This window comes from Sabethes cyaneus, chromosome 3, assembly GCF_943734655.1.
Source record: "Sabethes cyaneus chromosome 3, idSabCyanKW18_F2, whole genome shotgun sequence".
Classification (NCBI taxonomy): domain Eukaryota; kingdom Metazoa; phylum Arthropoda; class Insecta; order Diptera; family Culicidae; genus Sabethes; species Sabethes cyaneus.
Window position 1 is genome coordinate 102709357 of NC_071355.1, and position 17199 is coordinate 102726555.

The 17199-nt window shown below is 37.1% G+C and overlaps 1 protein-coding gene across 1 annotated transcript in view; it reads right to left on the reverse strand.

Moving 5' to 3' along the window:
- The window catches only part of LOC128742397 (sodium leak channel NALCN), a 76387-nt gene extending 64417 nt beyond the window's left edge, over positions 1-11970 (reverse strand). The window contains exons 1-8 of the mRNA XM_053838744.1: positions 11869-11970; positions 6889-7074; positions 6476-6828; positions 6265-6413; positions 5955-6202; positions 5055-5774; positions 4078-4985; positions 28-1078 (exon numbers count right to left, since the gene is read on the reverse strand). Coding sequence (XP_053694719.1) covers positions 28-1078; positions 4078-4985; positions 5055-5774; positions 5955-6202; positions 6265-6413; positions 6476-6828; positions 6889-7074; positions 11869-11970 — 3717 coding nt within the window. The remainder of the gene's footprint in view (positions 1-27; positions 1079-4077; positions 4986-5054; positions 5775-5954; positions 6203-6264; positions 6414-6475; positions 6829-6888; positions 7075-11868) is intronic.
- Between the last annotated feature and the right edge of the window lie 5229 nt (positions 11971-17199).

Below are 17199 nucleotides of genomic sequence, written 5' to 3' on the forward strand. Positions count from 1 at the left end.
GAATTTTCAGATATGGTTCACATTTACCGTTATTGAAAGCAGCATGCTGTTAACAAGTACAACAACTGCAATGCATCTTTTAAATGCAATATGTTGTGTAATGTCGTATACGAAAGCTCGAAACAGTCGTCCGTCTGGGCGAGGTGGGAGATGCAGAGGTTGAGCGATTTTTAGACGTTTCTTTAAATCACACCATCTTCGTTGATCGACAGTTAGTAATGCAGTTCCTTTATTTTCTGAATAATTAGCAATTACTACACCAACGAACAAAGTCAGTCCTATCATGCATCCAAGGAAAATATAAACATGAATGTAGATGGCATGAACAGGTCCTAGTGCTTTGATTAAAACATCCCGTACGTCGATCCATCCTTTGTAAGATAGTACTTCGAAAAGTGCTAACATGGCATCGCCAATATTATCAAAATTGAATCTCCTAGGATTTGCCCAAACCCTTGGAACGAGCATGGATGGATATGATTCATTTGTACCAGGGGTCAATTTCATTTTTGTTACGAACACTCGCCTCATGAACACGCCAACACAATCTTCTCTTTTTAGGATAGTAGGATCATTGCAGCGCGCTAAACGGCCTCCATATAGTTGTACTCCATAACTTGCAAAAACGAACATTAACAAAATTAGTAAAGTCGATACTAGTAGTATTTCCTTGAAACCTCGACATAGCTCATATACCACCTTTCGCATATGCGGCACCAGGGTAAATATTCGGAGAGGTCTTAGGCAACGCAAAATCATCAGAAGTTGCGCTGATGAATTACTTGGCACTTGGCGTGGCATCCAGATCAAAAACGTTAAGGAAACAATGTAGATAAATACATCAAGTACCGATGCGACATCTTTGATGTATGCTTTGGGAGTGAAGAACAAACCATCTGCCAGAATTTTGAGCGCTAACTCAAGGCTCATGAATATAACAAACGTGTACTCGGCCATTTGAAGCGTTACATGTTCCATTACACGATATTGAGGCGTCTCGAACATCATTGATATACAGGAAAGCGTAGTTACGAAGATCATCACCCAATCTAAGTATGTTACCAAGCCAAGAAAATTGCTGAAAAAAGGTTATAACATTAGATTAAGATTAGGATATAGCATAAATAATTCGCAAATTCATTTGCCAATGGTTGTGTACCTTGGCCAGAGTTTATTTTTCAAACAAAAAATTGTATAAATAAAACAGTTTGCTTTGCTTCCCCTCCCGTGTAAATCTTATATGAAAGAACAAAACTCTTTTATTCATACGGCCAACCGTTATACGATTGACAAAGCTTATAATTTATGCATTTTGATATGCATTAAGCATGAATTGATTCTAGAATTTGTGTGGTGTTTTATTGTACACTGTCCAATCATAGAGAGCGTTCAATTATAGGCAAATTACCCTATAGGGTAGAAGTTTTTTTGTAAAACATCCGGAATTCTTGCAATTAGCAAAAATAAGACCACCGCCTTAACATTCTGACAAATAAATTGCAAATTAAGAGATACCTTTACTTTTAGATCATGGTAATTGAGGTGTGGTGTATTTTACATAGTTTGTCTTTGCTGCTTTGAGGAGAACTAATCTTAACCAGCTTATCAGCAAATATGATTTTGCACAGATAGGGTAAACGAGGTTTTTTAGCCCATGCGTTACGTGCACATTATTTTGGCCCTCTACGACAAACCAGCATTATCTGGTGCAGTCTTTGCGCTGCGCAAAGCGGCACGCTTAGCTATACTATAAATTTACTCGTGTTCTATCTGATAGCGGCGCTAACGTAAGCGAACCACGTTCTCGTGCAGCGACTATTGTTTGAGTCTTGGTTAGAGTGGAAATTTGAAATAATCGTTTTTGATGGCGAAAGAACTATGCTCCAGTGCTACGTCTGTTAGTCTGTTAGAAAGCCTCATGAACTCTATACAAATTTTAACTTAGAAAAGTATATAGATCGTTGCACGTTGCCAAATAGCGTCTCTTGATAGTGCAGCTTGGTTGATTACGTAAACACTCAAATATATAATATTTACCTCAGTAAAGCAAAGTACCGAGGTAAAGCTTAAACATTCCGAGACCTGATGATCAGAAGCACATTCTTTCCCCGCAAAGATATCCACAAAGCCACCTGACCAACGAACATTGAACCAACTCGACCGTATTCTCAACGAGGCCGGTTTTTCTCTTACATCACCAACATACGCTCCCTACGGAATGCGGGTATCTACTCGCCTAGTAGCAGTACATGTGCGCACAAAACTATCGATGGTATATTGTCAATTGCGTTACGCTTTAGATTTTTGGTATTTTATTCATAGACGTCAAAAATTTTTCACACGTGCATTTTCCACTGGTTGCTTTAAATTGTTATCGACAAATGCATCTTCAATTCCATCACCAGTTGATTGGTGGCCGTTTCCTTGTAAACCCCCTTTATCCATTTCGTTCTAAATAAACGAATCCAGCAGTGAAAAAGAAACAAAATTCAATAAAGGCCTCTCGGTTCGAATGGGAAATCGAATTACAGTAAACACCGGCTCATGTATCCGACCAGGGCTTCGACCGATCCTTTTTTTCTACCGCAGTCACACCAACGCGCATTCAAGTTCACACCGTCCGTTTAGAGGTGGAATACGAACGCTATGCATAACACAACTGGCAGTTTGCTCAGTCAAACGCCGATCGCAAGCAGCAGAACGAACGCGCTCTAAAATTTGTTGACATTTTTGTTTCGATCAAGTTGCCTTTACCGTTTGGAGCAGCGAATGACTGCAAAACAGTCAAATGATTGGCAATCACCACGCTAACGAAAAGCAACCGCACAATCGTATGATTCAATACTACAAAAAAACAACCACTACATGTGCATGGAAGAAGTCGGTCGGACTCCGTCCAATACAAACGAATATTTTGCTTGCGTCGGACCGACGTCCGGGTGACAAACTATTACTGTGAGCAGCCGATTTGGAGACAAAAAGAGAAACGAAAAAATACGTCACCGTATGCTTCCAGTCAGTTTGCAGTTTATATTCTCAAAGCGCAAAGCAAAACGGGAGATCGACTGGTTGCTTTTGCTGAGATGCCGCATGAATTGTAAGACGGCAGTAGCGCAAGCGGGAGATTGACTGGATTCAAAAAACAGTCAAATGATCGTTCAAAAAGCGGAGTTTGAATGCGGAAAGTTCGCATTCACGGCAGTCACATTCAACTTGCGATCCCTTTTCAAGTCCTGGATCCGACATGTCCAACAATTTTGTAGCATTCCGTTCATACCACTTTTTTCGTCATTTTTCATATTTTAAATTTACGCATCTAGGGTAAATTGCAATAGAAATGAAAAACCAATATCGTTTGATCGATGAAGTTAAAGTGCACTATTGATTTGGAGTTCCAACCAGCGAAAACGTACTGTAAACTGGTGTGAGCATATTTTGGTGTGTGTGTGTGTGTGTGTGTGTGTGTGTGTGTGTGTGTGTGTGTGTGTGTGTGTGTGTGTGTGTGTGTGTGTGTGTGTGTGTGTGTGTGTGTGTGTGTGTGTGTGTGTGTGTGGTCATAAACGAGATCGCGGTGGTCGACAGGTGGAAGTACCTGTTTGATATGCATCTCAATGGCGATAACAGAAGGAGGCGGAACGGAAGTTAACCTACAAACAAAAACAGCGTGCCGGTTCCTGCTCTCAAAGAGATCCGGCGAGAAATCGCACGACTGAAGAATAATAGAGCCGCTGGAAAAGGACCGACTTCCGGAAGAACACTACAAAAACGGCAAAGAACCACTAGCAATGGCACTGCACTAGATAATTTCAACAATTTCGAGAGGAAGAGAAACTACCGGAGGAATGGATGGAGGGTGTGGTTTTCTCCTCTATAAAAAGGGTGATCGAGTCGATTACTGTAATTACGGTATTGCACTGATCAACGCCGCCTACAAGGTGCCTCTCAGATTGGGTCACGTCGTCTATCCCCAATAGCTAAAGAATTCGTAGGGCAGTATCAGGTGGACTATATGGCAACCCGTTCGAATTGTTTACCTGGATTGAATTTGTTTACCTTTAGGAAATTCAAAATACTTACTGCATACTTTTATATTGAACCTTCCTCTCTTTTCCGGTCAGTGGATCCTTAAGCCGCGCATCGTACCGCCCATGAACGATGCGTTGACATATTTTTCTAAATTTGCTTTCCCTGGGTACAGCGAATAGTGGTGTGTCAAAAAACGGATGATTTTCTCGTAAATCTTCCTCACGTTGATTTCTCCGCATTTCTGCCTGTTGTCGCTTAGCCTGTAAAATTTTAATATCTAAATCATGAGGTCTTGCGCGTGAAGAAGTCACACGGCTAGCTGCTCCAATGTCTCCATTTTCCATTAGATGTTCATAAGTTTGTTTGAGTTTAATCGATCCACTACGAACGCTTCGACGAATTGATCTAGATCCGAACTTTTTCTGATCCATACGCCATGGTTTGGTTTGAGTTATCGTGCCCTGCGGTTTTAACCCCCCCTTGGCTCCAGCTACCGGAATCATTGCAGAGTCTCCAAGCATCAACCGTTGGTTGTTAGAATCATTAATGATATGCGTTATTGCCATTTTTCGAAGACTGCTTCCCACCGAGCGAACCTTGGCAGTTTTATTCATTACATTTACGGGCTTTTGTTTTCTGTAGACAACTTTAGACTCCCAGCACTCCGATATGGGACGTTTATAACCTTCACTATAAGATGGATCCTCCGGTTCCATTTCGATGACAAACTGTTTCATGAATGATTCACGAACCTTTGGTAAGGTGAAATCATTTGGAATTTTATGAAGAATTGTCATCTGTGGAGAATCTGGAAATTTTTCGAAAATCCTTAAGCGAAAGGGCAATGTTTCTTTGATCTCAGCACTCTGTTCACGAAACTTTAGCTGTTTTAGTTTTTTTATGTCTTCATCTAGTTCCAAATTGTCTAGAATGACTGCAACGAATAAACTAAGCACAATCTGCAACAAGCATATAAAATAAATCATATTAATGCGCCTTAACTCATTATTGATGCTTTTATGGCTTACTAATGTGACAAATAGATGATACAAAATGAAATAGACGGCCACTAGAGGCGTTAACGTTTTGCTAGTTCGAATCATTGTCTCATCCATTACTTCAACCCAAGCTTCTTGCGTTAGAATTTGGAACATAGACATAAACGCATCTGGAAAGCTTTCAAATTTAGTATAATCGCACAAGAAGCAAAAGAGTTGCATCGAAATGCTCGAACTAATTATTAGCAAGCACATTGTAAAAATGATTAGCGATCCAAGTTTTTTTCCAGGGCCGAAAATTTTGTACACAAAGCCTTCTAGCATTGGTGATGCCTTGATCAGACGCACTACTCTAAGTACTTGAAAGTAAGTGAATCCCGAGAGATATAATCCTGGAATTATGTGCAGACTCGTGCCAATGGCTAATAAAAGCTCGAACTTGTGTACTGAATGTTTGAAATAACCTCTCCAACCGAGACAATATATTTTGAAGAGGGTCTCTAAGTCGAGCAAAAACGTAAAAGCCATTTCGATGTAGTAATATCTCTCGTAAAAGACTTGTCGTGGTCTTCCGTCATGTTTAAAGTGCATAGTTGCCGTTACTATACCATTAGCCAAGATAGTTGACATGACTAGCAATCTAAAGTATGGAGATTTAAGAATAGTGTGACATGTCTCATTAGCTAAGCCTCCGTGTTTATTCTCGTCTATGGTTATAAGTTTCCATCCCGAGTCGTCTCCGGTGATAATCTGAAATATTTGAAACAATCATACCTAAGTTCATAAACTGATTTCGAGTGCAAGACAGGCATAGAAATAAATATAAATTAATAGGTACTGTGTTCATGGTATGAATTTTCAATTATGAGGGATTATGATTAGGAAACAAAAACAGGTGGACAGCAGGTATATTGTATATCATATTCAAACCTGCGATGCTGTACTATTCTGAATTTGACCTCTGACACCCCACATTTGCTGGAACTGGACTCGTATTTCGTTAAATGTTTCAGTGATGACCGCAATAAAAACGTTTTTCACAAGCCACGCTAGAAAAAAGATCATTGTGCTGAAATAAAATGCAGCTCGCCACGCAGGAAGACTGTCAATTGCTCTATACATGATAAAAACCCACCCCTCCTGGGATGCCGCCTGGTAAACAGTGAAAATACTTGTGGCTAGAACGATAGTTCTTTGATTATCCACAAAGCAAAAGCCAAATCGCTGATGATTTAATTACCTATATCTTCAAAGCCATTGAATCCTTGAACGTAGTTGGAGAGAAAATCCATTTTCATACATTTCATACCAGCGGGACACTGATATCCAGAGTCAGGGTCCATTGAGCAGAATGTATCAGGGATCGCTAAAGAGTTAATGGTGAGCCCTCTGTCAAAGTAAAATATTGTAAATTAAGATTAAAATCTCTTAAAAAACGGTAATTTATATACTCAGGCTCTGTTGTGTTCAAAACGCAATGGTTCTTTAGTTCGCCGAAAAACTGTACTCCTAATAAACCATATAGTGACATAAAGAACAAAAAGAATAACGTTACGTTGTAAATTTGTTGACTAGATCGTTTAAATATCTGGTTGATTCGACTTTTGGGCATGGAGAACTTCAGGAAGACTCGCAAAAAACGTATCATTATTAGTGGCCGCGGTGCTCGGAGTATGCTGAAGTAATGGAATTTCGGAACAATTCCAAGCATTTCGAACACGTGCAATACTACCGATACCCACAGGAAGAACACCATAGAAGCATCAAATTGGCACCAATGATCTTTGAAATAGGGTGCATCTCCCTGCGATAGATGAATATCATAAAATGGATTTCTTCATGTGTAATACATTGCTATACTTACCCTCAGCAAGCCACGAATGTGTATCTTCGCTATCATTTCTGATGTAAATAGTAACGTTACCACAATGTCGCTGCATAGTGTGAAATATTGCAGGAAAGGATATCTTTCGAATGTCTTAGGCGTATTTAGTGATATAGATGTTAGAGATACCAAGGCACATAATCGCATCAATCGCCGAACCCATAGCTGAGGTAAGAAAAATAATAATACATTTTTAGTGTATCGAACTGGTAACAAGATCAAGAGCTGTGCAATTTTATTTCCAACCATTTTGAAAGAGTTGTCATAGGAAGGATACAGTGTTGATAAGACCAATCACGTTAATGTTTCGTTTTATTTATCATTAGCTGACCCGACAAACTTCGTATTGCCACAAATTAACCTGTGTTGTACATAAATCATGATTCTCTGATGCTCTTTGTCGCAATCTCGAGTTTTGCAAGTTTCCGAGGAGTTCAACCTTAGATGATTCATTTTGGCAGTTACGTAACTATGAAAGCATCCCAGGTAACCAATAAGCATCACCAATGCTATTAAACTGTAGGCCAATAAGCATTTAAGTCGCCTTAAATGCTACTTAAATGCTATTTTGGCAAAATATACAGCTACTTTACTGGTAAGCTTCTTATAGTGCTGACAATGCTAATTTAAGCTAATTACCGACACGAAGAATTTGAATACAATTTTGGATGCCAATTTACAACACCTATGCAGTCAAAAAAAATATACAAAAGCGCGCAGTATAAAATGCCAGATACGCTGATTTGCTGCTTGTGTTAATGCTTATTAGTTACCAGGAATGAATTATGGTAATGGCTAAGCCGGATTTTTTGGTGTGCTTTTAGCGTATAAAGATGTAAACAGCATGGTAGAAGTATTTATTTTCACTTTTTGGGTGCGCAGAATTAGGAGCAAACATGCGCAGAATTAGGAACATAGGAAAAAAAGTGCGCAGAATTAGGCACCGTGGATAAGTTTACAAAATGAAAAATATACTCAATTGTTGGTCGACTTATAATTCCTATATTTTTTAGCAGATATTATAGACCGTAGCTCTACACGTTGAGGCTATCCACGTTGTTAATTTAAATCTAGAATACTTAGAATAGCGGAAGAATCATAAAAATGTCTTAACTGCGCAGAATATGGTACGTTCACGGTAGATCCTATAATTTTCAAACCACGTACAGGCATACCTCGATAGTTTGTACACCTTCGCTTTGTTTAGCGTATGTATTATCGAAATGTACGTACCTTCAAATCACAATTTAATGTTTTGAAGCATTGTTTTCTATGCCTAATATTGCATAAAACTTGCAATTTTGCATACATATTATACAACAAATAAATATTTTAGTGGTATTGACTTAGTAGAGCAGCGTATTTGTAGAAAAAAACAGCACGATTCTTCAGTAATTACAAGAAAAATCATATTTCTAAGGTATCTCTTTCTATATTAGGGTGGTCCCGAAAATCGTCATTATGATTTTAGATCTTAATTCAAAAATTATTACTTCTGAACTACTAAATCAATTTTTAATATTTTATAGCAAATGAAAGGTGTATTGAAGCTCTGAGCAACAGAGACCGTATTACTATACATTTTTTCTACTTTCTACTTTTGATTTATTTTATTGCTGCTATAATGTTTCAGAATATATCGCAATTTTTTCAACCCAACTATTTGGTTTCTGAAAGACAAATCAAAATTGTAAACTAGTTGTCGGTTACATGTTTTTAGTAATTCTATAGAAAACGTGCTACCAAAAAAAATTTGCTCCGATCTAGAAATATCCGTTTCTTTGCCAGAAATACCCGTTTTATTGCAGATAAAAACAAAACACCATACCATACCATCGTATTTTAACTTCTAAAGAATTCTAAAAAGTTTTCACTTTTTTAAAAACAAATATACATAGATAGGGCTTTTGAAGTCCTTACTAATAAAATCACAAAAAGAAACGAACGTTTTTGATGTTTTCCCAGTGATGCATAATTTTGAGTCCACCTCAGTATTTTACCTAGAAAGCCCATTCAAATATCTTTCATATGGCGCGTTAAAGCTGCAAATCGATATAGTGGGTCATAAGTTATGATTTTTCAAAGTTTAGAAGGTAGGTAAAAATCGCGTAAATTCCGAAATTTTCATAAAAAACTGCGAAAACTCCGAAATTCACGTAAATAGTCGAGTAAAAAAAACCGCGTAACAGAAATCGTGTAAAATGCGCATTCAGTGTATTTGGAGAATTGACTACTTGAAAATTTTTTTTGAACAGCAAAAAAATATTTTCCATAAGAAACAGAATTGACATCAATTGTTCTAAAAATTTACCTTACAAACCTGCTTATATTCACGCACATACGTTTACAAACAAGCTTTAGGCCAATGTGAAGCTTGGAGTAAATTTAGAAAAAAATATTGTTGGAAAATATACGTACTATCGAGACAAAATGTACATATTATCGAGGGTATGTGCTGTCGAGGGTACGTGCTAATGAGGGTACGTACTATCGAGGTATACCTGTATTTAAAAAAAAGAAAAAAACATTGAGCCCTTTTAAAAGTTGCTCATTTGCATGAACTCTTTATTTATTTATTTATTTATTAAGTTACAATTAAGTTACATTGAATTCTTAGAGACGAGTTTGTGCGAAAACTCGTCATGTATATATCATAGAATGAAATTTGGAAAAAACATTTTGAATTGTAGGGGTTCAAGGGGCTAGCAATATATTTGACGGTCTTAAATTTTCAGAAAACGAAGTTGTGTGCTTATTTGAACAAAATCTGAGCACTTTTATCATGGAATTACTACACCTCTACCCCCCGGTTGCTCAGATTGCGTTGATTTTTTGGTTGATCAATTGAGGGAGGTGGTTTAAGTGTTTCAAAATGGTTATTGCGATGTCGACTAATGCAAGGTGAGTTAAAATAGGTGATCTAGTTTTCACAGTTTGTAGAACAGAAGTGCGCGGTACAATTGGTTAGCAACCATCAATGTTCGGTGATCGTCAAGGGTAACCCAGCGGGGATGAAAAACAAATTTGAACATCAGAAAACTGCCCATAAATGCATAACAGTCCCATCTGACTTTTCACCACTTTTGAGATAAACCTGGAAATCATCTTTAAATTAACTATTCTTTCAATATGTCAAACAAAAAAGTTATGTTTGTTCCCAAGATGTTGAAAAAAATATCAAACTATGTCAGTCCCATATTACAAATAAACGCATAACAGTCACAGTAGTGAAAATATATCAATAAGTATCTGTTTTTTGGAAATGCCTGGACCGATTCGACTGCAGCAACTACTAAACGGAAGATTTTATGGCCTAGAAGAACACTATTGAGGAGAATTTGGATCGGATGTACGATTCCGAAGTTACAGTAGGAACAAGTTCCGGAATATATGGGACTTCAACATAGAAGCACCTTGAATCACAACAGACCCATCATGTGACATCTATAAATACTCGGCAAATCTAGACTATTGGTAGTCGTATAAAGTGTTCAAGATGACATTGGCCACATCTAAACATGTCCGTGAATGTTCCAGATACCTCTACGGGGATCAGTTTCTGAATTTAACTAAAATGCAACATGTGACTGACTCTAAGTCGGTACTCGAAATTGCAAAACTAGTTTTAAATAGTTCATTTGTTGTCACATATAGTGTCCAGGATCACATTGGTCATACTCGGACACGTTATGGGACCTCACTGTAAACTCAAGATAACAAATTACAATAAAAAGGAGAAAATGCCAGGAAGAGATTTTGAACAATTTAATTGAACGAGCGCGTGAATTATCAAAACAACACGTGGTCTTGAAAGTACTGCCGAGCCACCGACAACGCAAGGATCAAGGCATGCTGTGGCTGTGACCTGTGACTGTTATGCCTTTATTCTTGCTTATTCAAGCACAAATAAACGCATATCAGTAACTTCGGCTGTTTTTCTAAATTTTGGAACAAATTTGAGGTCACTTGTGAACCAATTGCTTGTAAAAGTATTCTGTTATGTACATTCCAGTGATTTTATGACGATTTGGACGATTTGTTTCCAAAATCGATTCAATATTAAAGAAAAATGGTCGTGGCTTCAACAGCGTTTTTCGTAGTTGCACGTTTTTGCAGATGTGACTGTCTTCCATTTATGGGCAGAAAACCTCTCTTGACTAACCTTGGACTAATGTCGTTGATTTCAATGAATTGTTTTTACAAATCTAGGCCATAATGGTAATGAACCTCAGCTCCAGGTACATAATGTTGACCAAATTCAAATATACTGAACTAAAGCAACTAAACTAACAGATGACTGCAAAGTCATTCGGGTTTCGAAATCGAATTGCAGCACTGATAATAACAGAATGACCAGTTTTGGCAAACCGAATGTAGGCTATGGCTTAATATTTATTGAAAATGTCAACTTTTGTCACAAATAATACAATTTTGTTGTTGTTTAGACAACTTTTATTATTCTTGTATCGACTTATATTGTTCCCACCTGGACAGTCAATGATTGTTCACAATTTGTATATCACATTTTCCCAGTTCAACCAAGGTTCGTTCTTCACAAAAAAAAACAAAGTAACTCCCTTATAAGAACAGTTTAAACAGTTAGGCATTTTACTGGATTTGGATTTGTTAACAAACTTATTATATTTCCGTTCCAGAAAAGCCTAAGTAAAAACCCAAAAAAAAACTTTACTGAGAATAGATGAATGGTAAAATCATCGGCATTAGTTTTTAGACAACAAGACCAGCTAAGGTGTATTAGAATGCCTTACTGTAATAAATAGCTACTAGTGCGCATGGTCGGTTTTTTGTTATTTTGATTTTTAGTATAACTAGATATGTATATGTTGCAAAAAAAGCAAAACTTTTTAACTAAGATTTTGTTATAGTAACACCTAACCTTGGAGGTTAGGTGGGCCAGTGGAAACAAGCAAATTTTTTTTAATATATGTAGTAAGCTACCTTGTTGACCCATTCGATATCGGCACTTTCATTGAGGGATTCTTCTGGACCATAATCAGCAAGTATCGGTTCACCTTTGATGCTTTGCTTTCTACCCAACATATCTTTCTTTTTATTATTAAATGGTGATCACTTTAAGGGCTGTAGCGTTGTGTCTTCTGATAAGATTATCGAAGTTGTGATTTGTTTCATTTCCACTCCATTTATATCTCAATAATGAAACTATGTTACGTGCACGAAAATCGTTTCCGTATATATCCTGTTCTACTATTTCAATATTTCAATATTACAATCATTTCACTTTCTTTATATAGCTCCTTAATTCCACGCACTACATTAACGATGTAATTTCACGTAGTGCATTCAGAAGCAAAACAGTAAAAGATTATTTTCAGTCAGCATCTTGTTTGGACTTTTCGTCGTGAAGATTTGATCAATGTGAAACTTTCCAACATGGTTGAGTGAGCAAATACTTTCTGCGCATATGCGCTCCAGAGCAAAGCATGTTTATGATATTTTTCCATTTATTGAATGCAAAAAGGTATATGCAAGGGTATATGCCACTTTCGTCGGACCTGGCTATTATTATAAAAACAAATTTTGAGGTTTTCTAGTGATAATATTTGGCTAATGTTTGCTAGACGGCATTTACTTTGCCATTCTCGCTAAGAAAAGGCTATAATGCTTGAAAATTTGCAAATACAAAACGCTTTGCGCTGATGAACCTTCTTACCTTCTAACTATAAAGTAAGATGGGGCATAAGTACGACACGGTGCTCCAAATAGCGTTATTATCAAAAAAATTCTCCATAAAATCCGAGTATACCAGTCGATTTGTATTACTTTCCACCATCTGCAGTCAAAATTTAAAAAAAATCGTAGGCACAGTTTTCGAGAAACGGTCATTTAATGTCAAAAAGGCATAAATCTCGTAGAAAAGACAAAAGCAATTGTGCTTATTTTATCACACAATGATTTGAAATAATCATACTGCTGTCATTATCATAAAAAGATTATCATAAAAAGAACATAGTAGGCCTTGTTCTGCACTACAACAAAAGTTAATGTAAGATTTATTTTTTTGAGATAGAGTAAGGTGGGGCTTTTGCCGATTCTATGATTTATCAGTGCCGATTCCGCATAATTTGACAACATTGATATGGATGGGTAAATACTTTGACAGCTTAAAGTCCATCGTATACATTTACTATTTACGAATCATAATTGCTGAGCTAAATGGAAATGTTCAATTAGTGCGGTTTGGATGTTTTATTTCGCAATACGGGAAACGCAATACAAACATAGTTGAAGCAGCATTTCATATTACTCAAGCATCTCTTTTGCAAATGCAATGAGAAAAATTTACAAAATATATTTCTATTTTACATAATTTAATCAAATCCTCCCAAGCACCAAATAGGATAAAAGTGCAATTCAATTAGTGTATTAGCAAATGCACTAATTTCATAAATTCAAACTTCGAACTTTTGCCTCGCGGTCAACGCTCTTTTTCCGTGCTAATTTGGCAAAAGTGCGATTACCTGATCAGAAAAATGATAAATTTTAATACTATTACTCCAGATGATTTATAGCTGAATATGAAGATGTTGAGTTGTTACATCTATATTAAACTAGCTGACCCGACAAACTTCGTATTGCCACAAATTAACCTGTGTTGTACATAAATCATGAATCTCGGATGATCTTTGTCACTATCTCGAGTTTTGCAAGCCCCCCAGTGGGCGGCGCTTCCGACGGCGGGTCACCGGCAACACTCGCGACCGGCTCGTCCTGAATGATCTAGTGTTACTATAGATAGTTTTTGTGGTCTTGTTATTGATTAATGTTTTATGGAAGAGTCTCGAATTTCTCGAGTTGGATTAGTTTTTGAGTTTCGCAAAAATTTCTGTTTTATTTGTATGAGAGTCCATATCCCCCTACCACAGGGGTGAGAGGTCTCTAACTATCATAAAATAAATTCAAGACTCAAAAATCTCCTACATGCTAAATTTGGTTCCATTTGCTTGATTAGTACTCAAATTATAAGGAAATTTGTATTTCATTTGTATGGGAGCCCACCCTCTTAAAAGGGAAAGGGGTCGTAATACACAACAGAAAAAAAATTCTGCCATCTAAAACTCTCACATGCCAAATTTGGTTCCATTTGCTTGATTAGTTCTAAAGTTATGAGCAAATTTGTATTTCGTTTGAATGGGAGCCCCCCCCCCCTCCTAAAAAGGTAAGAAGTCCTAATTCATAATGGGAAAAATGGTTGCCTCCAAAAACACCCACATGCCAAATATGGTTCCATTTGCTTGATTAGTTCTCGAATTATGAGGAAATTTGTATTTCATTTGTGTAGAAGCCCCCCCTCTTGAAGTGTGGAAGGATCCTAATTCACCGTAGAAAATATTTTTGCCTCCAAAAACCTCCACATGTCGAATTTGGTTCTATTTGCTTGATTAGTTCTCGAGTCATGGGGAAATTTGTATTTCATTTGTATTGGAGCCCCCCTCCTAATGTGGGAAGAGGTCCTAATTCATCACAGAAAAAATTCTTGCCTCCAAAAACACCTACACGCCAAATTTGATTCCATTTGCTGGATTAGTTCTCGAGTTATGAGGAAATTTGTATTTCGTTTGTATAGGACCCCCCCTCCTAAAGTGGGGAGGGGTCCCAATTCATCATTGAAAAAAAATTGTCTCCAAAAACACACATATGCCAAATTTGGTTCAATTCGCTTGATTAGTTCTCGAGTTATGAGGAAATTTGTATTTCATTTGTACAGGAGCCCCTCCTCTTAAAGTGGGGAGGGGTCCTAATTCACCATAGAAAATTTTCTTGCTCTCGAAAACCTTCACATGCCAAATTTGGTTGCATTTGCTTGATTAGTTCTCGAGTTATGAGGAAATTTGTATGGAAGCCCCCCCTCTTAAAGGGGAGAGGAGTTATAATTCCTCTTATAAAGAGGGGAGGGGTCTCAATTCACCATAGAATAAATTCTTGTCACCAAAAAAAACACCCACATGCCAAATGTTGTTCTATTTGCTTGATTAGTTCTCGAGTTAGGAGGAAATTTGTATTTCATTTGTACAGGAGCCCCCCCTCTTAGAGTGGGGAGGGGTCCTAATTCACCGTAGAAAATTTTCCTGCCCTCGAAAACCTTCACATGCCAAATTTGGTTCCATTTGCTTGATTAGTTCTCGAGTTATGAGGAAATTTGTATGGAAGCCCCCCCTCTTAAAGGGGAGAGGAGTTACAATTCCCCTTATAAAGAGGGAGGGGTCTCAATTTGCCATAGAATAAATTCTTGTCACCGAAAACACCCACATGCCAAATTTGGTTCTATTTGCTTGATTAGTTCTCGAGTTATGAGGAAATTTGTATTTCATTTGTATAGGAGCCCCCCCTCCTAAAGTGGGGAGAGGTTCTTATTCATCATAGAAAAAATTCTTGCCTCCAAAAACACCTACATGCCAAATTTGGTTCCATTTGCTGGATTAGCTCTCGAGTTATAAGGAAATTTGTATTTCGTTTGTATAGGAGCCCCCCCCCCCCACTTAAAGTGGGGAGGGGTCCCAATTCATCATAGAAAAAAATTTTGTCTCCAAAAACACACACATGCCAAATTTGGTTCCATTTGCTTGATTAGTTCTCGAGTTATGAGGAAATTGGTATTTCATTTGTACAGGAGCCCCCCCTCTTAAAGTGAGGAGGGGTCCTAATTCAACATAAAAAATTTTCTTGCCCTCGAAAACTTTCACATGCCAAATTTGGTTCCATTTGCTTGATTAGTTCTCGAGTTATGAGGAAATTTGTATGGAAACCCCCCCTCTTAAAGGGGAGAGGAGTTATAATTCCCCTTATAAAGAGGGGAGGGGTCTTAAATTACCCTAGAATAAATTCTTGTCACCGAAAACACCCACATGCCAAATTTGGTACTATTTGCTTGATTAGTTCTCGAGTTATGCAGAAATTTGTGTTTCATTTGTATGGGAGCCCCCCCTCTTAGTGGGGGGAGGGGTCTCTAACCATCACTAAAACCTTTCCTGGCCCCAAAAACCTCTACATGCAAATTTTCACGCCGATTGGTTCAGTAGTTTTTGATTCTATAAGGAACACAGGACAGACAGACAGACAGACAGACAGACAGAAATCCTTCTTTATAGGTATAAATATAGTTTACTGTTGTGCTTCCTTTCATGAAAATTGAAGACAACTTCAAATGTCGCACTTATGCCCCACCTTACTCTAATGGATAATCACGAAGAAAATCGTAGGAAAGATTTACGAAAAATAAAAATGCCCACTAGCGAGGAAAAAGTTCGTTTGAATCCAATTCATAATTACCAACGCATTATTTACTTGTCCATGAATCACACTTTTGCTCCACCCGTGAATCGCATTTTTGCCCTACAAGACGTTTTACGGGGTTTGATCAAATTACGGAAAATAGAAATATATTTTGAGAATTTCTCTCACCGCATTTTTAAAAACCCGAATTAATCCACCTAGCGGCGTGACCTAGCCTTTCTACTGCCACAATAATCATTATTTAATTTCTCAGGAACTTAATTGTAGATGTATAGATGTTATATTAGACTATATTTTTAAATATCCGTTCCGTATTCCTCAAAATCCTTATTTGCCAGTAAAATTCACAACGTATTGTGTAGAATTATATTTTCTTTCCTTGGGTGCGTAAATACATGTAAGCGTCATTTATGTTACTTGATGAACACCTTATTTAGTTTTATAATATTTATAGAAAAATAATGTAAACACAAAAGATAATTTTTACAGACTTGAATGAATATGTATAGAAAATTAGAAATTAACCCTCTAACGGGTCTACAGACGGCCTTAACTATCGGGCTTCAGAGCCACATATGAAACTTGTTTTGAATTGACAATATGAAGTATTTGTTCATAGCAGATTTTTTGATATTTTGATATTGATACCATGCATTCAAAAGTTAGCATCTTTGAAAAACAAGAGTTCAGAAAAATTATTATTATATTTCGCTTTTGAAGAAAAAGGATATCTACAACAAAATGATTGATCTCAAAATTTTACTATTGGTTTGCTTGGCTTCAATTTTGCAATATATCTGAATTAAAAAAAATTACTGAATAGAGCATTAGATATGAAAACGAGAAATGGAACTATTTCTTAGCTAGCGCTCCTTCAGATAATTATTTTTGCATGAAAATCAAAACTTAAGCTTCTTTTGAATGTACTTTCATGAAAAGATAGTCATTAGCTTGATCGCATCGTTTTTACAATGTTAGAGGGTTAGGAAAACAAGATGAGGTCGAAAAATAGTGCCA